Source organism: Girardinichthys multiradiatus, chromosome 11, assembly GCF_021462225.1.
Source record: "Girardinichthys multiradiatus isolate DD_20200921_A chromosome 11, DD_fGirMul_XY1, whole genome shotgun sequence".
NCBI classification, from domain to species: Eukaryota; Metazoa; Chordata; class Actinopteri; order Cyprinodontiformes; family Goodeidae; genus Girardinichthys; species Girardinichthys multiradiatus.
In genome coordinates this window covers 18,213,913-18,241,476 of record NC_061804.1, presented here as the reverse complement: position 1 = coordinate 18,241,476, position 27,564 = coordinate 18,213,913, and the positions used below count along the sequence as shown (strand labels likewise).

General features: G+C 40.0%; 1 protein-coding gene across 1 annotated transcript in view; it reads right to left on the bottom strand.

Moving 5' to 3' along the window:
• The window catches only part of LOC124876811 (proto-oncogene DBL), a 35,583-nt gene that overhangs the window by 4,757 nt on the left and 3,262 nt on the right, over positions 1-27,564 (bottom strand). Inside the window, exons 2-24 of the mRNA XM_047379824.1 lie at positions 23,287-23,421; positions 22,996-23,112; positions 22,751-22,900; positions 22,485-22,609; positions 22,229-22,343; positions 22,014-22,133; positions 20,143-20,334; positions 19,797-19,988; positions 19,539-19,719; positions 19,202-19,290; positions 17,810-17,910; positions 17,548-17,614; positions 17,305-17,420; positions 17,107-17,176; positions 16,925-17,017; positions 16,729-16,821; positions 15,192-15,317; positions 14,821-15,030; positions 14,328-14,420; positions 14,153-14,231; positions 13,886-13,931; positions 4,400-4,572; positions 1,637-1,749 (exon numbers count right to left, since the gene is read on the bottom strand). Of these exons, the coding sequence (XP_047235780.1) occupies positions 1,637-1,749; positions 4,400-4,572; positions 13,886-13,931; positions 14,153-14,231; positions 14,328-14,420; positions 14,821-15,030; positions 15,192-15,317; positions 16,729-16,821; positions 16,925-17,017; positions 17,107-17,176; positions 17,305-17,420; positions 17,548-17,614; positions 17,810-17,910; positions 19,202-19,290; positions 19,539-19,719; positions 19,797-19,988; positions 20,143-20,334; positions 22,014-22,133; positions 22,229-22,343; positions 22,485-22,609; positions 22,751-22,900; positions 22,996-23,112; positions 23,287-23,421 (2,796 nt within the window). The remainder of the gene's footprint in view (positions 1-1,636; positions 1,750-4,399; positions 4,573-13,885; positions 13,932-14,152; positions 14,232-14,327; positions 14,421-14,820; positions 15,031-15,191; positions 15,318-16,728; positions 16,822-16,924; positions 17,018-17,106; positions 17,177-17,304; positions 17,421-17,547; positions 17,615-17,809; positions 17,911-19,201; positions 19,291-19,538; positions 19,720-19,796; positions 19,989-20,142; positions 20,335-22,013; positions 22,134-22,228; positions 22,344-22,484; positions 22,610-22,750; positions 22,901-22,995; positions 23,113-23,286; positions 23,422-27,564) is intronic.

The window sequence follows — 27,564 nt, the reverse complement described above, 5'->3', positions numbered from 1 at the left end:
GACTCCTGGCTGGGGGTCTTTCTGCCTCCCGCCCATAGACTACTGGAGATAGGCACCAGCTTCCCCACGACCCACTATAGAAGAAGCGGTAGAAAATGACTGAATCATGACTGATTGGCCCTCTATACAGAGGGTCAGGGGTCAAATCACAATGATTCTGAAAATCATCTCATGACCCTCTCCTTGGTGTCCGGCAAACCCCCCGAGAAGGGCCCCTACTTTGGGAATCCTTGCATCAAAAGATCCAAACATTTATGCAAATGCATCAAGGGTGGTCAGCAATTATTAGCTGAATTAATTAGAAAACAGGTCAGAGTACCATGCAATTTCAACCACTTAGCATACTCAGCATGCTGAGGTGAGTGAAACTTCCTCAGTGCAGACCTTTGGTCTCTATATTATATGTTGAGATTGACTAAGGTTATTAAGGGAGATTGCTTTGATATTTGCATTGTATTTACTAGGGCTAAATGATTTTAGAAAATCTTACGATGACAATAATATTTGTAAATATTGCCAGTAATATCAGATGCAATATATGCCTATGTTCTTCATTCGTCTCTTTCTCATCTGTACTTGCAAAACTCTGACCTTAGCATTTTGGACAACGTCATTTGTGTCCAGTGTGAGCATCTGCTGTCGTGACACTCTGTCCAGCTGACTAAATATTACATTAGCATGTACATTAGCAACACTTGTGAATATATTAGGCAACAATTACTGCACTCCAAGTGGCCCATTACACTATGAATATTGCATACACTGATATTGCGATGATGAAATATTCGCGATACATTGTGCAGCGTTAGTATTTACATAAATTGCATTAAAGCGATCCATTTTTGCTGTATATATGGTGTCCCTAAGTTGTGAGCCAGTATGTTAGCTGGAGACCAAATTAAATATCCTCTAATTTATGTATAGAACCCCAATAAGGGGTTCTATGCATCATAGGACAATGTTACTAACTTAAAACTACATATCTGTATATGACATAGAAAAGCAAGAAAGACATCAAATAATGTGACGTGCGAATCACGTCACACAACTACAACATAACTTCAGTGTTACACACTGTATTCTCAAATACTGAGATGAGATGGGTTGGTAAACGTAAGTTATAATCCAATCAGCCAATTTACAAATATTTAAAACACTGCATTTATACACTGAGCCAATAATTCTGGAACCAACTCAATTGCTATGATCATTTTGATACTTTAAAATTTAAATATGCAATTAAATAAAAAAAAGACTTTCAAGTAGTTTACAAATATAGGCCTATGCAGTATAAGCAATTTAAAACGGAAAAAAGAAAGAAAGACAAAACCACCACTAAGCTGGTATAAAAAGGAATATTTTTGCTGAAAACCTAATGGAGAAGAACTAAAAGCACTAATCCCTGCAGTACATGTGTTTACATCTTATAGCTTTAACACAGTGTCATTACTGTCAGGCAGCAATGCAAAAAAAAAAACTCCTGGACTCATCCCACCATTAAACCAGAGGGAGGTTAAAGGCCAGAATGAGCTTTGTGATTTTCAGTTTGTAGCCAGATGATCATATGACATTCTATCTACAAATGCCTTTAACATGAAAAACATGTTGTTCTTCATCTCCCATATGAAAACTTTACCAGTGGGGAAGGCTGGTCCTCCTCATCTGAGTCAGATAAGGCAGAGAGGTCTGTAGCACCCCAGTCCTCCAGGCCCTCGCAGATTGCCACAGAGTGAGCAGGAGCAGGCCAACCTGTGGATGACAAACAGCTAAGAAAACATTCAAAGAGTTCTTTATTTTCATGACTATGAATATTGTAGCTTCACACTGAAGGCATCAAAACTATGAATGAACACATGTGGAATTATATACTGAACAAAAATGTGTGAAACAACTGAAAATTTGTCTTATATTCTAGGTTCTTCAAAGTAGCCAACTTTTGCTTTGATTACTGCTCTGCACACTCTTGGCATTCTGTTGATGAGCTTCAAGAGGTAGTCACTTGAAATGGTTTTCACTTCACAGGTGTGCCCTGTCAGGTTTAATAAGTGGGATTTCAAGCCTTATAAATGTGGTTGGGACCATCAGTTGTGTTGTGCAGGAGGTGGATACAGTACACAGCTGATAGTCCTACTGAATAGACTGTTAGAATTTGTATTATGGCAAGAAAAAAGCAGCTAAGTAAGGAAAAACAAGTGGCCATCATTACTTTAAGAAATGAAGGTCAGTCAGTCCGAACAATTGGGAAAACTTTGAAAGTGTCCCCAAGTGCAATCGCAAAAACCATCAAGCACTACAAGGAAACTGGCTCACATGAGGACCGCCCCAGAAAAGGAAGACCAAGAGTCACTTCTGCTGCGGACGACAAGTTCATCCGAGTCACCAGCCTCAGAAATCTCAGGTTAACAGTAGCTCAGATTAGAGAACAGGTCAATGCCACACAGAGTTCTAGCAGCAGACACATCTCTAGAACAACTGTTAAGAGGAGACTGTGTGAATCAGGCCTTCATGGTAAAATAGCTGCTAGGAAACCACTGCTGAGGACAGGCAACAAGCAGAACAGACTTGTTTGGGCTAAAGAACACAAGGAATGGACATTAGACCAGTGGAAATATGTGCTTTGGTCTGATGAGTTCAAGTTTGAGATCTTTGGTTCCAACCACCGTGTCTTTGTGCAGCGCAGAAGAGGTGAACGGATGGACTCTACATGCCTGGTTCCCACCGTGAAGCATGGAGGAGGAGGTGTGATGGTGTGGGGGTGTTTTGCTGGTGACACTGTTGGGGATTTATTCAAAATTGAAGGTATACTGAACCAGCATGGCTATCACAGCATCTTGCAGCGGCATGCTATTCCATCCGGTTTGCGTTTAGTTGAACCATCATTTATTTTTCAACAGGACAATGACCCCAAACACACCTCCAGGCTGTGTAAGCGCTATTTGACCAAGAAAGAGAGTGATGGGGTGCTGCGCCAGATGACCTGGCCTCCAAAGTTACCAGACCTGAACCCAATCAAGATGGTTTGGGGTGAGCTGGACCGCAGAGTGAAGGCAAAAGGGCCAACAAGTGCTAAGCATCTCTGGGAACTCCTTCAAGACTGTTGGAAAACCATTTCAGGTGACTACCTCTTGAAGCTCATCAACAGAATCCCAAGAGTGTGCGGAGCAGTAATCAAAGCAAAAGGTGGCTACTTTGAAGAACCTAGAATATAAGACATATTTTCAGTTGTTTCACACTTTTTTGTTCAGTATATAATTCCACATGTGTTAATTCATAGTCTTGATGCCTTCAGTGTGAAGCTACAATATTTACAGTCATGAAAACAAAGACAACTCTTTGAATGAGAAGGTGTGTCCAAACGTTTGGTCTGTACTGTATATATATATATGTGTGTGTGTGTGTGTGTGTGTTAACTGATCATTACTGCATTATAAGACTTCTACACTTAAAAGGGATAAACCACTGCTGACACAGCTAAGAATTTAAAGTAGCAAAGAATCCATTTAAAATTGGACCTTTAGCTGTGATGACACAAACTTCAAGGAAGTTTTCACTTCTTGAGCTGAACCTGTAATATAAATATATATATAATATAAAAATTGTATTTTATCCAACAAGATGATTCCCAAAGAGCTATTACCTAAAAATGTTGCAGATCTTGGTTGGGGTATTTTTTTTGTTGTTTCTTAAAGACACAACTTTTATATACTGTCTATCTGCTGCATACACTTTGGTCCACTTAATCTCATTTATTATGTACACCTTGCAGGATATGCTGTCCTGATCAGTAACGAGGGCCGTGGCTGAAAACCAGTGAAAAAGACATTTAAAAACTCTGGCGAACTATTGATGTTACTTTAGTATAAAGATTAAAACAGTGTGAATATGATTAATATAATTCTACCAGCTTTGCACATCTCAAAATTGGAGTGCCTCCCTATTCTTCTTGCAAAACAGCTCAAGCTCAGTCAGACTGAATAGAGCATGTCTGTGAACATCAGTTTAAATATCTTGCCACAGATTCTGGTCTCAGAAAGGTCCATTTTATGCTTTGATCTAAACCATTCTGCTTCAGCTCTGGATGACTGTGGTTGTAACGTTTAAAAGTTTGAAAAAGTTCCAGAAAAATTTAAACTTTGGCAAGGCATAGTATCTTTATTTACAAAAGTGAAGATGTGCACTGTTATTCTACAATGCTGAAGATAATCAGATATTCTCAGTAACAATTTTACTTAATAAGATAGTAAGCCATTAATTGTATTTTAGATTTTTTTAAGTTGTGTAAATACACATTTGTTGTATTTTTTCTTCATTAAAACAAACAAAAAAAAACAAACAACATTTGCCCTCTGTTATAAATAAAAAAATGCTTCCAATTAATAAGAAGACTGTTCCAACTCACTACGTCGAGGTGAGTGAACCACAGGGTCTGAATGTGCGGGGCTTGAACGTGTGGACTCCTCCCCTCTGCATATGTAGGAGTGGTTTGTTGCCGAGGAACTGTGAGGAACAGGAAGACACGCTGAGCAGCCTCCCACTGGTGCGGCGCCCCACGACACACACATCTCTGAAGTGCTAGAAAAACAACGCATGGCCACAGAAACACAGACACAAGCACCACAAACAGGACAGGCAAACAAACATCCACTGTGTCACAAAAACAAGCTCAAACCTCATCCACATTCTGCAGGTTAATACTGCATTCCACTCATTTTACAATCACATATATTTCAGCCTCTGATTTTGAACCAGGATGAAACACAGATATCTCAGAGAGCTGCAATATATGGAACTGTTATTTTATTCTAACAATAATCTACACAAACACATGAACCAGGTCTTTGTAGTTTAACTTGCTTTCAGCAGCAGATGGGTGGAATTGGTCCATTTAAGACATTTTAAAAAATCAGAGTAAAAAAATAATTAAAATCACCCATCCCCTACAGAAAGCAGAAACAAGGTAGTTACAAACACTTTGTTCTCTGATCAGTCTTCTGTTAGTAAGAGTCTCACAAGACAGAAACTCCTCCAAGCAATCTAATTGACTTTATACTTTATGAATAATGTAAAGTATGGTAGGTTCTAATTCAATATTCTCCATAAGTAAATGATGAGAATAAAAACCAACACATCTATGAGTATCTTCCAGTTCTGGTCCTTGAGAGCCCCTGCACAACAAGTTTTAATTGTTTTGGTAAAACTCCCTTTTTATTTTATGCTCCACATCTTTGGTACACACGTGGACAAAATTGTTGGTACCCCTCAGTTAATGAAAGAAAAACCCACAATGGTCACAGAAATGACAAAGGTAATACTGAATAACAATTCTATGAAAAGGAATAATTGAATGTCAGACATTGCTTTTGAAACATGCTTCAACAGAATTATTAAAAAAAATAAACTCATGAAACAGGCCTGGACAAAAATTATGGTACCCTTAAAAACAATGTGACCAAAGGGACATGTTAAATCAAGGTATGTCCATTAATTAGCATCACAGGTGTCTACATTCTTGTAATCAGTCAGTGGGCCTATATATAGGACTACAGGTAGTCGCTGTGCTGTTTGGTGACATGGTGTGTACCACACTCAGCATGGACCAGAGGAAGCGAAGGAAAGAGTTGTCTCAGGAAATTAGAAAGAAAATTATAGACAAGCATGTTAAAGGTAAAGGTTATAAGACCATCTCCAAGCAGCTTCATGTTCCTGTGACTACAGTTGCACATATTATTCAGATATTTAAGATCCATGGGACTGTAGCTAACCTCCCTGGACACGGCCACAATAGGAAAATTGATGACAAATCAAAGAGACGGATAATATGAACGGTAACAAAAGAACCCAGAAAAACTTCTAAAGAGATTAAAGGTGGACTTCAAGCTCAAGGAACATCAGTGTCAGATCGCACCATCCAACGTTGTTTGAGGCTAAGTGGACTAAGTGGGAGACGACCAAGGAGAACACCATTGTTGAAAACAAATCACAATTAAAGCTGCAAGCAGCATTGAAGGCCCTTGCACCTCTGTGCAACTCGGCCTATGTAGCCACCGCGGGAGCCTGGCATCGCCTACTCCACGCCACCGACGATTCCGCCGCTCAGTTGTGCACATCACCAGTAGGCGGCAGTGTGAGCAGGCTCTCATACAATCTTCAGTGAAGCGGAGTAATGCTCTGGCGAGAAGCATTAAAAATGCAGCTGAAATCTGACCTTCCTGATGAAAGCTACACTCGTTTTTTAGTTGGCGGGGCTAAGGTGATGTCATCAATTAACTGAGTGAATATGTTCAGCATTGATCCACAATGATGCATACTAAATTTGAGGTGGATTCAAAAATGTATGAGGGAGATAGAGCACTTGAAGTGTCCTATGGGGCGCCGTTGAACCATCTTCCAATGTAATCAAAAAGAGTTGTTTAGGGGTTGACAAAGATCAAGCATATACAGTTTGGAGTAAATCGGACCATGTATGTGTAATTTAGAGCCAAACGTATGGCCATGGCGTGACATCAGACTTCGCCAAACCTGTCAGTACTGGAGATCTAGTTATACCATCATGTTATCTGTCATTGAAGACAGTTTCATGTTGATTAGGTCAAGGAGATCAAATATGGCCCATACTAAGTGAGACATTATACTTCCTGTTCTCAGGGGGTGGGGCTTCAATTATGTCAGCAGTTGACCATTGAAAATTGTTCCAGTCATCATATGGATAAATGTCTCTGTGACTTTCCTTGTAGAAACTATAACAATTTTGTTTCGTGGCGAGAAGTCAGATTTTGAGGCTTAGCCACGCCCACATGCTTTCATGTATTAAAAAGCTTTTCATAACTTTTAATTCCCAATGCCTTAAGACTATACTAATTGATTTCGAACTCTGTAAGTCAAAAGCTGTAGGAGGTGTTCGCTCAGATACGTGGGCTAGAAACAGTAAAAATGGGCTCAAAATGGCAACTTCAATCCAAAATGGCCGACTTCCTGTGGGGTTTGGACCAAGTTTTCTAGAGGGCGCTGTAGAGAAATTAGGTCACGCCCATCAAATATGTCATTAGATATCTGTTGGGGACTGGACTAGGATCAATCACTTTGAATTTGGTGCAGATCAGATGATGTATGTGGAAATTAGAGCCAAACATATGGCCATGGGGTGACATCAGATTTCGCCATGTCGCCACGGCCACACGCTCCAGCCAAACCTGTCAGTACTAGAGACCAAGTTAGACTGTCATTGGAGACAGTTTCATGTTGATTAAGTGAAGGAGATCAAATATGGGCCACACTAAGTGAAACATTACACTTCCTGTTCTCAGGGGGCAGGGCTTCAATGATGTCAGCATCTGATCAGTGAATATTGTTCAGGGTCAGAGGCAGATCAATCTCAGAAGGTTTCAGGTCTCTGTGACTTTCCTTGTAGGAGCTATATCAATTTCATCTTTTACGGCAAGACTTCAAATTTTGAGGCTTGGCCACGCCCACATACTTTCATGTATCAAAAAGCTTTTGATAACTTTTGATCCCCAATGCCTTAAGCGTTTACTGAGTGATTTTCAAGTCTTTAAGTCAAAAGCTGTAGGAGGAGTTTGCTCAGATTAGTGGGCTAGAAAGGGCAAATCTGGGGTCAAAATGGCAACTTCAATCCAAAATGGCCGACTTCCTGTTGGGTTTGGACCGATGCTCCATGATACTTTTTTGTAGGTCTTGACAAGTTACATATGTGTACCAAATTTCAGATTCCTCAGTCAAAGCATGGCTTGGGGCTGATTTTTTAAAATTTTCTAGGGGGCGCTGTGGACGAATTTGGCCACGCCCACCAAATATGTCATCAGATTTCTTTTGGGGACTGAACTAGGATCAATCACATTGAATTTGGTGCAGATCAGATGATGTATGTGGAAATCAAAGCCAAACGTATGGTCATGGCGTGACGTCCAACTTCGCCGCACCGCCACGCCCTTTTATGAAAAGTCACTGTGCTTCAAATGAAGTTAGACCCACTAGTTATCTGTCTTCTGACACAGTTTCAAGTTGATTGGGTCAAGAGGGTCAAAGAGGCACCTTTCTAAGTGAAAAAAGTGACTTCCTGTTCTCAGGGGGCTAGGCTTTGATGATGTCATCATTTGACCAGATAGGATTGTTGGTGACCTGAGAGGGATCAATAATACCAGGTTTGGTGTATTTCAGCCAATTTATGTGAAAGTTATTGCTGTTCGAAATTTACGGCGAGAAGGCTAACTTTGAGGCCTGGTCCCGCTCCTTCAGCATGCTCAAAAACTCACAATTTTGATAACTTTTATTCCCCAATGCCTTAACTACATACTGACCAAATATGAAGCCAGAAGTTCAAAATCCCTAGGAGTTCATTAAAGTTCAACATGTATGAAAAGTGAAAAACGTCCAAAAATGACCCTTTGACTCAAAATGGCCGACTTCCTGTTGGTATTAAGGCATACCCCCATGAGACTTTTTTTCATGATTTGGGGAGATCTAGCTATCAACCAAATTTCAACTCTCTAGAACTTACCAGTTAGCCTATCTCACTTTAGGGGGCGCTGTAGAGCCGTTTGGCCACGCCCCTTTTCAAATGCATTAGAATACGAACATTTCCATTGGGGGACAACTTTCTGTGAAGTTTGGTGAGTTTTTGAATATGTTAAGGCCTCCAAAAAGCCAATTCATTTCCCGGATGAATAATAATAATGAACATTCGAGTTACAATAGGCCTTTGCAGGCCTTCCTGCTCGGGCCTAAAAAAGCCAGACTGGAATTTGCCAAACTACATGTTGACAAGCCACAAAGCTTCTGGGAGAATGTCCTGTGGACAGATGAGACAAAAATTTTACTTTTTGGCAAGGCACACCAGCTCTATGTTCGCAGACGGAAAAATGAAGCATATGAAGAAAAGAACACTGTCCCTACTGTGAAACATGGAGGAGGCTCCATTATGTTCTGGGGCTGCTTTGCTGCATCTGGCACAGGGTGTCTTGAATCTGTGCAAGGTATAATGCAATCTCAAGACTATCAAGGGATTCTAGAGAGAAATGTGCTGGCCAGTGTCAGAAAGCTTGTTCTCAGTCGCAGGTCATGGGTCTTGCAACAGGATAATGACCCAAAACACACAGCTAAAAACACCCGAGAATGGCTAAGAGGAAAACATTGGACTATTCTGAAGTGGCCTTCTATGAGCCCTGACTTAAATCTTATTGAGCATCTTTTGAAGGAGCCGAAACATGCTGTCTGGAAAAGTCACCCTTCAAGCCTGAGACAACTGGAGCAGTTTGCTCATGAGGAGTGGGCCAAAATATCTGCTGAGAGGTGCAGAGGTCTCATTGACAGTTATAGGAATCATTTGATTGCAGTGATTGCCTCAAAAGGCAACAAAATATTAGGTGAAGGGTACCATCATTTTTGTCCAGGCCTGTTTCATGAGTTTATTTTTAAAAATAATTCTGTTGAAGCATGTTTGAAAAGTGTGATGGAAATTCTTGTATTAAGTGTTCCAAAGTGTATGACCTTTAGGTTACCTCTCACCTCAGAACATCTGTGTTGGAAGCTGTAAAGCCATTAACATTTGTGGTTAAAACCCATCCTTTAGGGTGATGTCTCAGGAAGAGCAGATGGTCTGCTCGTAGATAACTTTGTTACCTCTGACCCGAGGAGGGTCTAGGGCCATAAAACACAGACTCTTTAAAGTTGAGATAACATTGTCATGTTTGGTATAAATACATGTGTGGGACTGGTGTTCGGGGCTCTGCTTCACTGACCAAGCTCAGTGACAGGGTCTTCAAACGCTGAATGCCTTTGAATAAAACTTATAAAGACAAAGTCTGGATTTTCTCTTTTAATTAGTTAATTTCTCTCCCACTTTGATAAGAAAATTCCACTACAAAAGCAATGTCTGGCTTTCATTTGTTCATTTTCATAGAATTGTTATTCATTATTATCTTTGTCAGATTCAAGTTATTTCTGTGACCATTGTGGGTTTTTCTTTCATTAACCGAGGGGTACCAACAATTTTTTCCACGTGTGTATAAGCTGCTAGATATCAGAAATATTCAGACTCCTCCCTGTCTTCAAATTTAAAAGGTTCTTCTTAAAACTGCTCGGAAAAAAACATGTCATTTGTTGTATTTACCATTTTATTGTTAGTATGTTGTGTTGAATTGTAGGTTTGGTTCTACATTTACATCTACATCCAAATCCACATTTAGTTATGTTACAGCCTTATTCTAAATGGTATCAAATTAATCTCTTTCCTCAAAGTTCTAAATTGTTGCAAATTTATTACAAATAGAAAACTAAGAAATATGCTCTGAATACTTTCTGGATGCACTGTAATTTTTATTTTGCATTTACTTGTGTAATTATTTTTGTTACATCACTGATCATACTTTTTCTTCAACCTATTTTAGTTCATCTTCCGTGGTTCCATTCCCTGGTAGAAGAGATGCTGTATCTCGATGGGAACTTCCTGGCTTAAAAAAAACCTCATCTGCTGTAAATTTAATTCAGTGGAGGCCTTTTGGTAAAACAAGAAACTGAAATATCATGAAACAAGTATGTTGGTTTTTATCTTTTTGTGAAATATGTTGGGAAGTATGTAAAAAAAAAATCTTGCACAATGAAAGAACAAGTAATGTTCTTCGTCATGTAACACAAGACTCACATTCTCCAAACTCATAACATGCTGGCATGCAAACATCAATCACCATTGTTTTAACACAAAGCTACAAAACACGCTGTAAAGAAATACAGTAGACCTCATCCTGACCAGGCTGTACTTTCACTCTGAAGGCATTATAGAGTCATCCCAAAAATGGCAGAAAATCTTAAACAAGTTGTAATTTTTGACTGATATCTAGAGTTTAGGGAAACTTCTAGTTTGTTCATTCAAGCCACTGCAGAAACCCATGAGTCACAAGTCTCTGATTAATTTCAAACAACTATTTTAAAAACAGGAAGAAGTAATCAAGACATTTCACTCTGATATAGAGCAAAGCTTTCGCCAGCTCCTTTCGCAAAATACATTGAGGTGGGATTAAGGTGCCTTTTTGCCTCCTTCATCTGTTTTGTAAGATGGCTGAAGTGTTGTGAGGGGTAGAAGTCAGCCAGCCTCTGTTACACCCCTGACACACCAACAAGGCACTTGCAAGCCTGCATCAGCTGGCTTGTACAGAGGGAAGCTGCTGATGATTGTTGTAGTGATATAGTGTTTACGACCAGTCAACCACAGGATTTATAAACGTAAACAAGATTCAGAAATCCTTTCCAACACGAAGAGTAAAAAGGTGTTAGAAATATTAAAAAATTGAAGCATTTGCTCAGCTAACAACAGGATCATTATACAGAGTTCGTCCACCCATTTTGTTTTTGTAGTGCTGATGTTAATACCTCACGATACCTCCTGACATCCGGACACAAAAAAACTCCCTGCTAGATGGAGAAATTCCCATAGTCACCAGTTATTTATTAGTGACCAGAGGGAGCTCAGAGATGGCTTTCCTTTACAGGTTTATGACTGAAACGTTTAGTTAAGGCTTGTGTTGCATAAAAAGCATAAAATATCAGTCAAAACCTGTTAGGTTAAAGTTCAAATTCAAATATACACATACATACATACGCTTTTATTTGGATAAATATTGGATAAATAATCGCAGGGAAACACTTGCTAGTCATCAACAAGGTTGTGCTATAATTCCAGCTGGATATTTTACTCATTTCCCCATGTTTGACTAATTTGACTCCACCACTTTTGAAAATAAATTGTGGAGTATATTTAAATTATTTGGTTTCCTGCCATAGACTTAGCTTTTAAGCATACATTTTTAACAGGATTGAAATCAGAGCTTTCCAGACACTTAACATTAGCCTGCTTTATCCATTCCAAAACCAGTTTTTATGTGTTTGCATCATTGCAATGTAGGAAAACCCAGTTGTTTAACCACCTAGATGTTGATATGAGGAGAATGTCAAGAATTTAGAGGTACCCCCACCAGCGAAGCAGCCCCATAGTATGATGCTTCCACCACCATGCTTTACATTTGGTTTGAAAGTCTCACTTTGACTCCTCTAAACATACTTCATGTCACTGTGGCCTCTTCGCCTCTACTGATCATAAAACCTTTCAATTGAAGGCATTTGGCTTGTTCACTTTGGTGGCTTGAAGGTGTCAGTTTTGGACCAGTTTATACTGGGCTTGAGCTTTGGTGGTTAAGGAGTTGTTCCTGAATACCCTAATCAATTCCTTTCATGTTCAACAGGCAGCTTGGGTTAATTGGCTGAAACATGGACACAAGTGGACATTTAACAGGACAATGATATTAGACATACATAAAAACTAGTTTTAAGCATCTGGAAAGGCCATGGCATCACCGCTATTGAAAATGTCTGGATTATGCTCTAAAAGCTGGGACCATGCCAGGAAAATAACCAGTTTAAATTATCTTTACCTATTTGCCCCAGAAGGGTGGTCAAATATCCAAGCAGAGTTATGGCAGAAACTCACTGATGGCTCAAAAAAGAATCTGGTTGAGAAGGAATTTGCTAAGACATTTATCTAACTATTACTGGGAGTCTATGTATATATTATAGTCTGTATGTATAATTTTGAAACTGTGTGGATTATTAAAAAAAAAATCATAATAATTCAAACTCGTGCACCTAATTCTAGCTTGTTTTTTGAAATCACGGACGTTGTACAGGGGTTGGACAATGAAACTGAAACACTTGTCATTTTAGTGTGGGAGGTTTCATGGCTAAATTGGACCAGCCTGGTAGCCAGTCTTCATTGATTGCACATTGCACCAGTAAGAGCAGAGTGTGAAGGTTCAATTAGCAGGGTAAGAGCAAGCTGTCTGAAAGGGACGTTCGGGTGCTAACCCGGATTGTATCCAAAAAACATAAAACCACGGCTGCCCAAATCACGGCAGAATTAAATGTGCACCTCAACTCTCCTGTTTCCACCAGAACTGTCCGTCAGGAGCTCCACAGGGTCAATATACACGGCCAGGCTGCTATACCTTTGGTCACTCATGCCAATGCCAAACGTCGGTTTCAATGGTGCAAGGGGCGCAAATCTTGGGCTGTGGACAATGTGAAACATGTATTGCTCTCTGATGAGTCCACCTTTACTGTTTTCCCCACATCCGGGAGAGTTACGGTGTGGAGAAGCCCCAAAGAAGCGTACCACCCAGACTGTTGCATGTCCAGAGTGAAGCATGGGGGTGGATCAGTGATGGTTTGGGCTGCCATATCATGGCATTCCCTTGGCCCAATACTTGTGCAAGATGGGCGCGTCACTGCCAAGGACTACCGAACCATTCTTGAGGACCATGTGCATCCAATGGTTCAAACATTGTATCCTGAAGGCGGTGCCGTGTATCAGGATGACAATGCACCAATACACACAGCAAGACTGGTGAAAGATTGGTTTGATGAACATGAAAGTGAAGTTGAACATCTCCCATGGCCTGCACAGTCACCAGATCTAAATATTATTGAGGCACTTTGGGGTGTTTTGGAGGAGCGAGTCAGGAAACGTTTTCCTCCACCAGTATCACGTAGTGACCTGGTCACTATCCTGCAAGAAGAATGGCTTAAAATCACTCTGACCACTGTGCAGGACTTGTATATGTCATTCCCAAGACAAATTGATGCTGTATTGGCCGCAAAAGGAGGCCCTACACCATACTAATAAATTATTGTGGTCTAAAACCAGGTGTTTCAGTTTCATTGTCCAACCCCTGTATATAGCAATATTATTCCAACTGGGAAAAGGATGGTTCAAATGCATTGTTAAAGTGGCAAAATGATACTGAATTAATGTCCATGAAGAGTGTACAAAAGCATCTGACCAGAAGTTTGTATGTTACTGATGTCTTTAAAAGGGATTCACCTGTCAGAGAGAAGGTTGTCTGGGAGAGAAAGAGAAGAAGACTCATCTGAGGAAAGATGAAGACAGACACAGTGTCTGTGTTAAATCTAAATAAATTAGAATACATAAACAAAAATTGAGTGAGCAGAGAAAATTTAAAAAGTATAACCTGCACAACTATGTTATGAAGAAATTACGGCAGATTGCAAGTTCTACTAAAAAAAAATTATTTTCTTAAAAGAATGTGTTAAAAAGATTTTTCAACTGAACCATTTAAATGATGGAAACCTGGTTGTAGTTTCTGTGGGTTGGCAAGTATCTTTTCAATCTCGTTCAGCCACGCAACTTTGACCTCCACTGTTGGAGCCTAGGACAGATAACACACACAGACCAGACTTAAAAAAGTTTCACATTGAAATTATGTGCAATTTGATATAAAATAGGTAAAAAAAAAAAACAATACCTGGACTATATAAACGACTTCTCTGCCACTGTAGCTGATTTCAAACTTCTTCACATCTCCTTTCACAGTTTCTGTGATCGCCACAGAGCTCATCTAGCAAAAAAGAGTGATATTGTATTTCAGTATTACATTACTAGGGGGGTTTTAGTGCACTAACAGCGATTATAAATTTGAAACTGAATGTGCACCAGCAAAATCTACAGTGCTGTTACTACCAAGCAGCCAGGATTTCTTCTATGTTTTTATTTTTAGTTTTCATAAACAATCCAGACTTCATTTCTAAAAATCTGACCTGAAAATGAGTGAATTCCAATAACGTAATGCTCAAGATCTCCTCGGTATTCTGTTGCACACAACATTTATGATACTAACCCAGCTTTAGAAGAAGAACCTTACCAACTCACTACTTGTCATATTCTCTCAACATCACCTTCAGTTGTTCCACACACCATCTTACTACATGCACGAGTATCAGCAAGTGCAAGCTCTTTACTCTGAGGCAGGATTTGAAGCTGTAGAAGCTGTCATGGCTGTCTTCGTCCCGTCGCTTGCAGAAGAGCAGGGCGTGCTCGTAGAGGAAAAGATGTCGCTGCATGGGTTTGAATCTGGCCAGCTCCTTCATTCGCACCGCTGCCCGTTTGTGGCTGATCCACACGCTGAAGCTCCCCTGGAGAATTATGCGGCCCAGCTGGCTAATATCACCCTGAAACCCAAGACAGAAGAGTAAACTAAAACAGTCCTAAGATCGAGAAGAACGTCAATGAAAGCAACTTTTTGCTAAAACAATATATTTTAGAAAGATGGCAAAAGTATACAATAAATCATATGTGCTAGGTTTAATTCACTGGTGTGGTTTGCTAGTACCGGATATCCTGTGATGGCTATCTGATGCATGGAGTCGTTGACAGACTTCAGCAGCTCCAGCATGGAGTCAAGAGCCTCCTGGAGCTCACAGCGGTACTGCTCCTCCACACAGTGTTTTAAAAGCTCCTGAGCAAAGGAAGAAAAACAGCAGGAATTGTCAGCAGATTGTACCTTTTAGTTTCTCTCACTGTACCTGTTTATAAAAGTCTACTAGAGTCTCTGCATTTTATTTTATTGTGCATTATTATGAATTAATCTTGTTTCCAAAATAAAAAAAATGCATAGTGATTTGAATTAAGGTTGCATTGTGTTTCTGCATGGAGTTTGCAGGTTCTACCCGTGCATGCATGGGCTCTCTCCAGGTACTCCGGCTTCCTCCCACAGTCCAAAAATAGACAGTTAGGTTAATTGGTCTCTCTAAATTGACGTTAGGTATAAATGGATGTGTGCAGGGTTGTTAGTCCTGTGTTGTCCTGCGATGGACTGGCGACCTGACCTAGGTGTACCCAGCCCGTCGCCCGTAGACCACTGGAGATAGGCACCAGCTCCCCGCGACCCTGTACGGAACAGCGGGTATAGAAAATGGATGGATGGATGCTTTTTAAAAGTTTTGAAAAGTCTGGCCTCATCATGCATATTTGATTCTTAACATCCACACACCAGTGCGAGCACTTCAATCAACCAACCAGGTTCTCTTAGATGTCTCTAGATCCAAACTAAAATTCAGTGGTGATGGGACCTTTGCTATTTCTGTCCCATACCTTTGGAACAGTTTACCTTTTCATATATGTACTGCTTAGATTGTCGAGACTTTAAATCTGTGCTTAAGATCCATCTTTATCCCTTGGTGTTTGATTCTAGCAGAGTTAAGATTATTTTAAAGCTAATAGTTCTTTGACATATTTGTGTTTTTCATTTTAACTTTACTTGTTTTTCTTTAGTATTTTTGTGTTTCCCTGTTCTTATTGTTGTTTTATCTGTTCATTTTTGTGGTTTTGTGGTTTTCATGTGCTATATAAATAAATGTACATTGACATTGTTACAATTAAAAAGTGGTTAAGAAAATTTAGTAGAGTCACGCAGTCCCCAGAGGGTTAAGGAGCTGAGAGACACTGGAAATAGTTAGCTTTAAGTCCCCTTCTCTCAGTAAAAACTACTACACTGAATAGTATTGCTGTCAGCATGGCTTTGGAGCCCTTCTGTGGTGCGTTAACTGATCTGAAGAAGATCTGGGTTTTTTCAGTTTTAACACTTAACTGGTCAGGGCTAGTTTAATCTGAGATGAAAACTGATTTCTTGCAACATTTCTATTTTAAAATCAGTTTAGATAATCATAAATGTCACTATCTTATTTATTTATGTTCGTATACAACCCTTTTGATTTCATAGAAAAATTACTATTTTGTTACTAGGGTGAAACAAAGTGCATAACGTGTAGCTACGCATTTGTGAAAAAAAGCAAAAAAACTTTTCCTTACAACTATAATTAAAATCTTTAATTTAATTTTGCTAAAATGTTTCTGTAGGACTCCCCAACCTTAAGCAGCAGTTGGTACTTTGTGAGGCGTTGAATTGGTTTCAGAAGATAGGAATCCAGGCCCAACTTGTGGTCCAGCTTTTTCTGGCACTCCTGCAGGGAGTCATAACAAGAAACAATGACAAAGAGACTCAGTTTAATGATAGAAAAAGCAAATGAAGTAGAGAGTTTAAGTATGTGTACCATATATAAATACCTGGAAAAAGGGGGAATCAGAGCACTGTCTCCAAAGCAGCTCAGAGCAAGGCTTATTTTGGCAGTAACACTCGTACACGTGGAATTTGTCTTTCTACTCAAACACACAAAAGGCTCTACTTACTATGTGTGTTTTTTATGAACATGGATTCAGTCCATATGTCCCTGCTTCTGTCTACTCACCCGCTGCAGAAAGCACGCACCCACCCTCTCTGGCGTTTCCAGGCAACCCTGCAGATCTTGGAGGAAGATCCTAAACAGAGAGTTCAAGAGAATACAAAGGACAGAAGATTGAATTAGAGCAAAAGACAGGAAAGCAAAGACAACTCAGTGAGAGCTGTTGAGCTCTGGGTGCATGTGAGAATGAGCATGCATAATTGCCTGCTGTGGAACTGGTAAATCTCTGGCATGTTGCCAAACAGTACGTCTTTTTGGCTGTGGAGAGCCGAGGGAAGAAGATAAGACATGGAGGGGTCCTCCATTTCTGCCCTGTAACCCTGATAAGTCAGAAGTAAAGAGTAGGCAAAGCAAAAAGGAAATAAAGTCAAGAAATATAAAATATAAATCCTTTATCCAACCTGGATGTCTTCTTTGAGCTGCTTTAGCTAAAAACTATAAACTCACCAGAAGAACAGAGAGCAGTTCATCAACATAAATCCTCTCTGTAGCTATCAGTTCCTTCATAATGTGCCTAAATGGGTAAAATAAAGAGATAAATTATCTTAAATCCTTACTAGAGAAGCCATTTAAAATGGAGATAATTATTTGAAAGGCATCTTAGTATATGTTTTACAAGAATACAGCTGCAGACTAAACAAATACATGGTAGGAGCAGAGGTCAAATTTTAGACCACATATTAGCTCTGAGGTGTCAGAGGCCACTTACCGTGTGACCTGTTCTGGATTGTCCTCTGCCTCTGAATCAGTTTCAGGGTTGGGACCATACAGACAGCTGCGGTTACCTTGGTAGTCATGCATCACCTCAATCTAGCAAAAAAAGCATGAAAAGTGCTAGCCATAAATACGGGATTTGAGCTACAGGGCCACTTAACACTTCATACATCTATACCTGGGGTATAGATGTATGAAGAGCTTTTTTCTAAGTAGCCTTCTCTTTTTTGCTCATATAAAATACTTCTCTCTGTTTTAGGTTTGGAGACTGAGATGGTCATTGACAAAACTTAATGTCTGGTGAACTATTTCTGGTGATTTGGCCGTATGTTTTGGTTCATTATGCTGTTGAAAGTCCCACTTGAAAGACTCACTGGTAGAATCCACCAAATATTTATTTAAAATATCCTGATATTTCATATTTGTGCACTCTTCCAAGGTTCCCGGGATTGTTGGAGAAGAAACAGGCCCACAGCATCATAGATCCACCCCCACACTAAACATACCCATTCTTTGTTTAATGCAACACCCAGGTTTGATAAGAAACAATTTAGAAAATTCTACATGTTTACGTTTGTGATCATAGGAAATACAACCTATACCAGAAAAAAATCAGGTCTCAGATGGGTATGAAGGAAATAAGTCAAATGCCCCAAAACATTTAGATCCCATGTTTTACCTTCAGCTGTCATGCATTTTCAACTTATACAGGACATTTTTATGGGGCTAATATGTAACCAGCAAGAGCTTATTTCCCAGGCTTGTCTGTCCTAGCTCCAGTTACTTTAACTTTGTTAAATTAATACTTTTAACATGAGCACGCAAAGGCAGGCAGTCATTTCCTGACTTATGAAAATCAATACATAATAGGAATTACTTAAATGGCATGTTTTCTTTTCTTTTCCATTTTGAAGGATGGGCCAAAAGAAATGGGCCTGTTTGTTAATACATACTAATACCCCAAAGAAGCAGCATGTCATGGATTAGTACTTAAAAGGTCATCACTGATCAATTTCAGAGAGAAAAATATAAATTATTGCTTCAGTTAGATGTATTTTGTGGGAATTTATAGGGTTGCCAATAACTGTAGAACTAGTGATTTTGTAATTTAATTAATGATGAATTATTTCTACAACAAAATAAGTATACATTGGATTTTTAAATCTTTCTGTGTGAAACTAGGCTACAGCCGAAAAAATATATATATTTTAGGACTTTTTTTCAACATCTTCACATGAGTGGTATATTTGGCCGGGTATTGCAGATCTAGAAACAACATTACCAAATTTACTGACTCTTTACTGACTTATTATAGACAGAAATCTGGAGTCGAAAGGACAAAAACTAAAAATATTCCTGACAAGAATAATATAGTAAATGAACATACCTTGCGAGGACTGTTGTTTCTCCTTGCAGCTCTTTTGCCAGGAAGGAGGTCAAATGAGAACTTTGAGTTCAATACGTTGAAGTCCACACCTATAGAAAGTACCACAGATAAATAATACAGGATCAATGCAAGTGGAAACATCATTAAGAAGAGATCACTATTAACTTAAAGTCATCATCAGCAACAGATACAGGTTAGATAAAAAATGAACTGTTATACATCATTTTGGTTTTTGGAAAAAAATCAAGCATTAACCTGTTCAGCACGAAAATGCCATCAGCAAACAAAATCTGACAGAGCTCAACAATTTATGAGGCATTTGTACCGTGGTCTGTACCGTGTTTCGGTGAGAAGAGAGGTGACTTGCAACGGAGTAAGGTCTGGTCCGGTTCAGGCCGAGGTGCCACCAGCTGTATGGGTCGCACCTGCACATCTGCCAGCTTCTTTAAACACTGCTCTCTGTTTCTGATCATGCACTGAACTGAGATCAGCTTCTCTTTTACCATCGTGATCTGCGACTGCGCAGAGAAAAAAGTGTGAAATCTTGTACCTTGTGAGACTTGTGACTGAGGCTGTAGCACATACAAACAGCTACCTGCAGCTGTGGTGTGAGTACAGCTTCAAACTCCAGGCTCAGGGTGTCCTGGCTGTTGTTCAGGACAGATGGCGCCCTCTCCTGGTGGCAGCTCAGGTACTGCAGCGCCTCCTGAGCTCCCTCTCTCGTTTGAAATTTGTCCACCATCTGACTCGCCAGAAGATAGGCGCCCTCGTCACACCAGCGAAGCGCCTGCTCATAAAAAGACACACCTATAGATTCCTCTATTGGATTCCCTTAATTAACAAAGAAAATTTTACAAATCTCAAACAAAAATAAATATAGGATAAAATAAAGGTCAGTAGCTCGAGATTTCTTTTGTGATTGTGCCTTATAACATTTTTACTTCCTCGAGGCGACGCAGCAAGTCTCGTGTTCGGGTGAGTGACGCCCGCTTGGTGCGTATGGCAGTGCTGATGACATCACAGTGATGTCGCAGCTCGTTGCAGCGCTGGATGATGAGTGCCAGAGCGTAGTGGTGGTTGGCAGCCAATTGGTGACCATGCAGGATCACAACCTGGGCACGAGTCATCTCCTCCTGATAAACACAAACACATGAAAGTTTTACTCCCAATATCAGAGTGTAAACATGATATTACACTTCATCTAAAGTTTTGGTTTAGCATGTATTTAGTCATGTTTCTGCTTCCTTACATGATTTAAAATATTTATAATGTAGGGAACAAAACTACTTTATTAGCTTTTTGTTAAATGCATGTATTCCTTTTTTGTTTATTATTAAAATTTCTTTATCAAATACGTTTTATTTTCTGTTCTCATTTGTTGTTAAAGGGTAACTTTTTTTTGCTGTGCATATGTAGTTAAAAGCAAAATCCATTTGTTTATTGAGAACCATAATTAATCTTTTTTACATGACTGGGGAGAGTATCCGATGTGTTTGAATCAAAATCAGTACTGTTGAATGTAGCTTAGAGAAACTATGACAGGAGAGTTAGGGGCCCAGTATTAGTCTTAAACCCTTATACAGGATGTAGTTGCACATTGGCAAAGCAATGTTTAAAGGTAGTTTCAAAATCTCCTGCAAAATTTGTATTTCCTTGAAAATCTGTCTTAGCCTAAACCAGAGGATAGAAATGTTGACATATTTCCTTGTTATTGAGGACATTTGCAACATGTAAATCTTGTGGGTCATGTCACCTATGTATGGTGCGCTGTAACATGATTTTCCTGTTAGAGAAAAGGGCATGTAGCATGTATCTTTTACTTGTGAATCCACTAGATTCTGTGAGGAGTTGTGCATTTTCCTCCCTAAGCCTCCTTGACCCAACAAACGGCACCTCTCCTGAGGTACCGTTTGTCGACTGACAAGAATGTTCCTTCAAAAACACCAGCCTTTAAAAGCGAATAGTTACGGTGATTGGATTTGTACACTTTTAAGATTCAACACACAGTTAGTGTGAAGAAATGTTCGTTACAGATAAAGGTAGAAGCAAAATACACCAGAAAGATGTATCTGAGCTTAAAAGTTTCTTTCTGTAATGCAGGAAGTTTAATTTTGTGCTGAGAAGCCATTTCCGAGATGCAACTTTCTGCTCCTAGATGCACCCCTTGGTTTTCAAGCGGCACTGAGATTTAGTCTAGGCGTGACATGCAACATTCACAGTTTCAAGCCAGTAAAACTCTCCACCGAGGACAGCAGTCATGGCAATACAGTATCGCTGTATTAGCATCATTGATATAAATATTTTTGAAAATTTTGAAACATTCCTCAAGTTTTCTCACAAGTTTTTAATTTTTTCATATATAGATCAAAGGCTTCTTTCAAAGAAAAAATGTGCCTAGCATCAATTTGTAGTGCAGAAGAATGCTAACAGATTTGAAGATACATGTGTTAACCTTAAATTGTGAACTTTCATGGAATATATCCTATAAATCCTGGTTTAGGAGAATAGACAGATGAGTTTGTGATATTTTTGCCAAGTTTACAAGCTAAGATTTGTTCTAATGCCATCATCTTATCCCGAATGCATGAACAAAAATTTGTGAAAATCTGCGTTTGGAAATTCAACTTCTCTAAATGGTGTATATTTGCAACATTTTGTATACTTATGCAGAATCAATGTTTCATATTTCTCCATTCAACTTTTAAGCTAGCTAGCCATAATATTTTGTTCATGCATAAATTTGTTATTTTTCTTACTGATTGAGATACCCCTGTACATTAAGCGAGGTGTATCTTCTTGTGTGTTTCATGACCTGAGCACGTTTATCCAGACTGTCCAGGTCTTTGAGTAACTGTTCTGTCTGAACAACTGTAGTTCCCACGGAGGCAATTTCCTTCTCCTGAGCAGAGAGTTGCTCCAGCACCTCATCCATCTACACTCAAACACACAAACCACAAGTGTGTAAATCAAGAGGCTGGACTAAACTGTCTTTAATGGGAGGGAAAGCACAAACACCAATTATCCCACCTGCTGGAAGCTGCTTTCATAATGCAGCAGCTGGAGGTACTGTTGCAGCTTTAGATGATGTTTTTCAAAGAAACCATCAAATGCCTCCTCCATGTCTCTGAGCTGTGCCAGAAGCCTAAAACACACACAGCATGCATATCCCCAAACAAACTTTCTGTTTAAATAACTTTGAAATTTTCCTGTGAAGACTGTCTAGATCTACACAGCATTTAAAATTTCCAAGAAATCTTTCTGGAGCATTTTTACTTAATCACACCTCTGAACAGTTTCCATGTCAGCCTGTATTTCCCTCTCTTCCTCAACCTCTCTCTTAGCAGCTTTAACTGTTTCCAGGTTTGACAGCAGCAGGCGTCCTTCTTTCAGCACACCCCGGATATCATCCTGACAAAACAACAAAAACAAGCTTTTAAAACATGAAAAAGTAATTTGCCCCAAAAAGTGGAAAGAAAACAAAATTTGTTATTCAGCACAGAAACTGGTATAAAATGTGGAAGAGAAAAGAAGAGTGTGTGGAAGTGCTACCTTCATCTGTCTGTATCGATGTGTGTGGGAGTGAAGCAGGAATTCAATGGCATTAGCTTCATCTGGGAGTTCGGTCTCAGACAGCTCAGAGCCAAATCCCTGCAGCAGCTGGGCGATCTCCTTCACTGTCACTGCAAAGGTCTCAATGGACTGCACAAAGTTTCACCCAAATATATAAAACAAAAGATTTTAAAATATAATAAGCATGACTTGCTGTGGTAGATTAATATCAGTTAGCGATATACCGATCGTAGAAGGACCCAGTCACTCTGGCAATATTCCACCTTTGCAGTAAAGTCTGATGCCAGGTGGTTTTCATCGATGTAGCGCAGCAGGTCGCCAACGGAGCGCAGCATCACCACCTGCAAGACACACAGCAAAAATAGATCCTGAATCCAATTGGCCAGTGACATAAGTTGTGTAACATTTACAAGTCTGAAATTTTTGTCTTCAAATGCAGCATAAAGGAGGTCAGCAGAAATGTTGCATGCAAAATATGCTGTGTGACATTAATAATGTCCTGTAAAGTTTCTTACCGGCATCTTTAGCAGGAAGTCATCCTGGCTGAAGCGAAAGCCCAGATCTGTGCTGGAGGATGGACTGGGTGTGGAGCTTAACAAGCCGGTGGGGCGAAGCACCAAGACCAAGTGCAAGTTGCCAGGAAAAGAAGTCTAAAAGAAATAAACAATAAAAAAAAAATCTCTCTATCATGAACTTCTAAATTCTATACAAAACTGAAACTTTAAACCATCGTACCAATCACAAAGCTTTGATATAAAATAAAAATATTCCTTCCAAAGAGAAAGACCTTAGTAAAATCTTTGAAATAGTTTGAGCTTTCACTGTTTGTGGTTAAGCAGATAGTTATGACCTATGAATCCGTCGGCCATAAAAAGCAGAGCTGCACAACATTCTGAATGCAAACAAAGGTTGCATTCTCCTTGCTTGCAAAAAAAGTCAGATATGTTTTGAGAATTTTTTCCTGAAACATAAAAGTAATGAATAATAAAATAAATAATAAGAAACTGAATGTTATTAATAACATTGTTGTAACCATAACAATACATGTAGCTCCATCTTTTAGCAGCAGTTTAGACACATTTTGTTTTAAATGTTTCTGTAAATACATTGTTACCATAAAACCATCAGATTTTTTTATTGTGACACTAGAATGACTTGCCTAGTCAAATCACAGTCCTCGCTGCAATTTGTGTGCAATATTATAACCCAGCTTCCTGGAAGCACCATGGTAGGATGTTATATTTCAGGTATATTTCAATGCATATAAACTTTGCTTGCCAATAAAATATTTGGCCACAGGGATCAGGTTTCTTCCCTTCATCCCCACACTGAATATTGTTTTTAGTGACCAGAAAGCTCGCAGAGATGGGGGCATTGTAATGATGGAAAGGTGAGAAAATAGTTTGAAAAATGTGGGTTAATCACAGTATTCCAGAATAATAATTGTATGTTTTCCTAATACCACGCAGACCTAGTAGAAAGGCTCAATAACTGAAGATATATATTATGTCAAGACATTAGAGTCAACTTTGCAAAGAAAGGGTTTTGATATTGGATTTTGAAACACTTTGTAACAAGCAGCTTGACACAAACATGGAATTTATTCACATTTTAGTCTGAAAATTAACAAATAGACCACAGTTCAACCTAATTAAAACTGTATTTTAATAAACATCAAAGCAATTACTGTTAGCTGAAACTTTGGCATAAAGTAGTAGTAGTAGATAAGTTCAAAGATGCAACACTAAAATCCTGTTGTGACCACATGGACTAGACAGATAATGAATGAAAAATCTGCCAACTTACAAAGAACCTTCAGAAAGCTTGAAGATCTGTGAATCAATACCACTTTAAAAGGCTCTGAAAAAGTTTCTTCTTGGTTTAAAATGTTTTGCCCAGTACTAGAAGTGTATCTTGCTCTGACACAACAGTAAGAATTTTCCACATCTTGACTAACTCAACTAGGGCTGCACAATTTCAGGAAAACTGGAATATGCTATACTATTATTGAAAATTGCAATAACAATATTGATTATTATTAACCCACATTTTTCTCACTCCCTTCTGTCATTATTATTACACGATGTCCCAACCACTCTCAGATTTTATCTCTGTCACTGAAATATATATCAGATGTTGTCTTTTAGTATAGTTAGAGTCCATCTAACAAGCCACATATATTATCGATATGCAAAGCATTAATGCTTGACATTGGGAATATAGAATTCCATCAAATATTGCATTCAAGCATTCCTTTAAAATTGCGATATTGCGATGATGACTCCTATTTGATGTATTGTGCAGCTCTAAACTCAACGATCCAGGAACAGATTTTATAGCATTTTATAGCAACATTCTTCTTAAGTCCATATTTGAGTCAGTATAAACATGCATATTCAGTCCCTTTATGTACGTCTCTTATTATGCTATGAACTAATATCTGATGAAACTGTATCTAATGAGATGAAATATTTACATGAATGAAATATTTCTTATTGTTAATTTAAAATTAGAACTTAACCTGAGATCTGTGTTTTTGGAAGATAGGAGAAAACTGTAGCACCCTGATTATCCAGACAGGCACCGGAAAAACATTCAAACTGTATGACTCCATGCTAAGAAGGAGAAAGTGTTGTTTTTGTGGAGAGAATACCAGTATAGGTTAAGCTTTCTGTCTTGTACCTTGTTTGTTTTACAATGAAAAATGCTTTGCATTACCGAAAGCCAGAGTTGCAGACTGGCTGTGTCGTCAAAAAGATATACATCGACCAAAAATCTCTTCAAATTTCAGGTCAAGCATTAAAAAATATATACTAAACATGGAGAACATGCCCTCAATCTCCTAAACAACATGGCTCTGTATTCTAAGTATTATAGACATAATTATTCTGAAATTATTGTTGTTTCAACAACACCAAACAGGTTTTCGTGGCTTGTTCTTCTACTTCTGGCAGACAGAAAACAGAGTGATGGCACTGAAGGAGTTAGACTGCTAACTCAGAGCAAGAATGAAAAGCTTAACACAGCATCAACATCCTTCAGTGTCAGTCTGGCAGATCTTTCAGCTTCTGTAGCACTTCAGTGGCTCTAACATTCAGCTCTTCTTACTCATTCTGCTGTTTAAAGAAACATCTCCATTCAGTCTCAGCTGTCAAGCAAAGCTCCCAACCGTCAGTCATGTTGCTTTTGTTGTAAGAAACTGTAAAAATGTTTCTGTACATTTTGTAATAGCTTATTGGCAGCTGAACGCCACTTAGTTACTGTAAAGATGTGTATGGTACTGTATCAGTAAAGGTATTTACACTATTCCAACTATAAAAGTGTTTAAATCAGTATCAGTAATACAAATTATTTATACTGTGTATATGTACTGTATTTAGAGGTTCTGTATTAGTACACCCCTCCGTAAACCGCCACCTTAACGTGGTGGAGGGGATTGAGTGACCGAATGATCCTAGAGGCTATGTTGTCTGAGGCTTAAATGCCCCTGGTAGGGTCTCCCATGGCAAACAGGCTCTGGGTGACGGGTCAAAGAGCGGTTCAAGACACACTAGTGAGGACTATACGATCGAGGCACGTGACGTTGCCCTGTATGGCGGAGCCAGGGTCCCGCCCTGGAGCCAGGCCTGGTGTCGGGACCTGTCAGAGAGCGCCTGGTGGTTGGGTTGCTCTTCGCAGGACCCGGCCAGGCCAAGCCCAAAGGAAAGACATGAGGCGATCCCCCAGTGGGCCCACCACCTGCAGGGGGAACCGTGAGGGACCGGTGCAAAGAGGATTGGGCGGTAGACGAAGGTGGAGACCTCGGCGGCCCGATCCCCGGATGCTTAGGCTGGCTCTAGGGCCGTGGAATGTCACCTCACTGGGGGGGGAAGGAGCCTGAGCTTGTGCGGGAGGTCGAGAGATATCGAGTAGAAATCTCGATATCGAGTAGATATTTCCTTGACAGGGGCTGGACTCTCTTCTACTCTGGAGTGGCCCAAGGGGAGAGGCGGCAGGCTGGGGTTGGTTTGCTTGTTGCCCTCCAGCTCAGCCGTCTCGTGTTGGGGTTTACGCCAGTGGATGAGAGGGTTGCATCCCTGCGCCTTCGGGTTGGGTAGAGGTCTCTGACTGTCGTCTCAGCCTACGGGCCGAGCTGTAGTGCGGAGTACCCAGCCTTCTTGGTGTCCCTGTCGGGGGTGCTGGATAGTGCCCCTCCTGGGGACTCCATTATTCTGCTGGGGTACTTCATCTTCCACGTGGGAAATGACAGTGACACCTGGAGAGGTGTGATCGGGAGGAATGGCATCCCCAATCTGAATCCGAGTGGTGTTTCATTATTGGACTTCTGTGCTAGTCACGGATTGTCCATAATGAACACCATGTTCAAGCATAAGGGTGTCCATCAGCGCACCTGGCACCAGGACACCCTAGGCAGGAGGTCGATGATCGACTTTGTTGTCGTATCGTCAGAGCATCGGCCGCATGTTTTGGACACTTGGGTGAAGAGAGGGGCTGAGCTGTCCACTGATCACCACCTGGTGGTGAGTTGGATCCACTGGAAGAGGAGAAAGCCGGACAGACTTGGCAGGCCCAAGCGCATAGTGAGGGTCTGCTGGGAACTTCTGGCAGAGCCCTCGGCCAGGGATGTATTCAACTCCCACCTCCGGGAGAGCTTTGACCAGATTCCGGGGGATGTTGGAGACATAGAGTCAGAGTGGACCATGTTCTCCGCATCTATTGTCGATGCTGCTGCCCGTAGCTGCGGCCGTAAGGTCTGCGGTGCCTGTCGCGGTGGCAATCTCCAAACCCGGTTG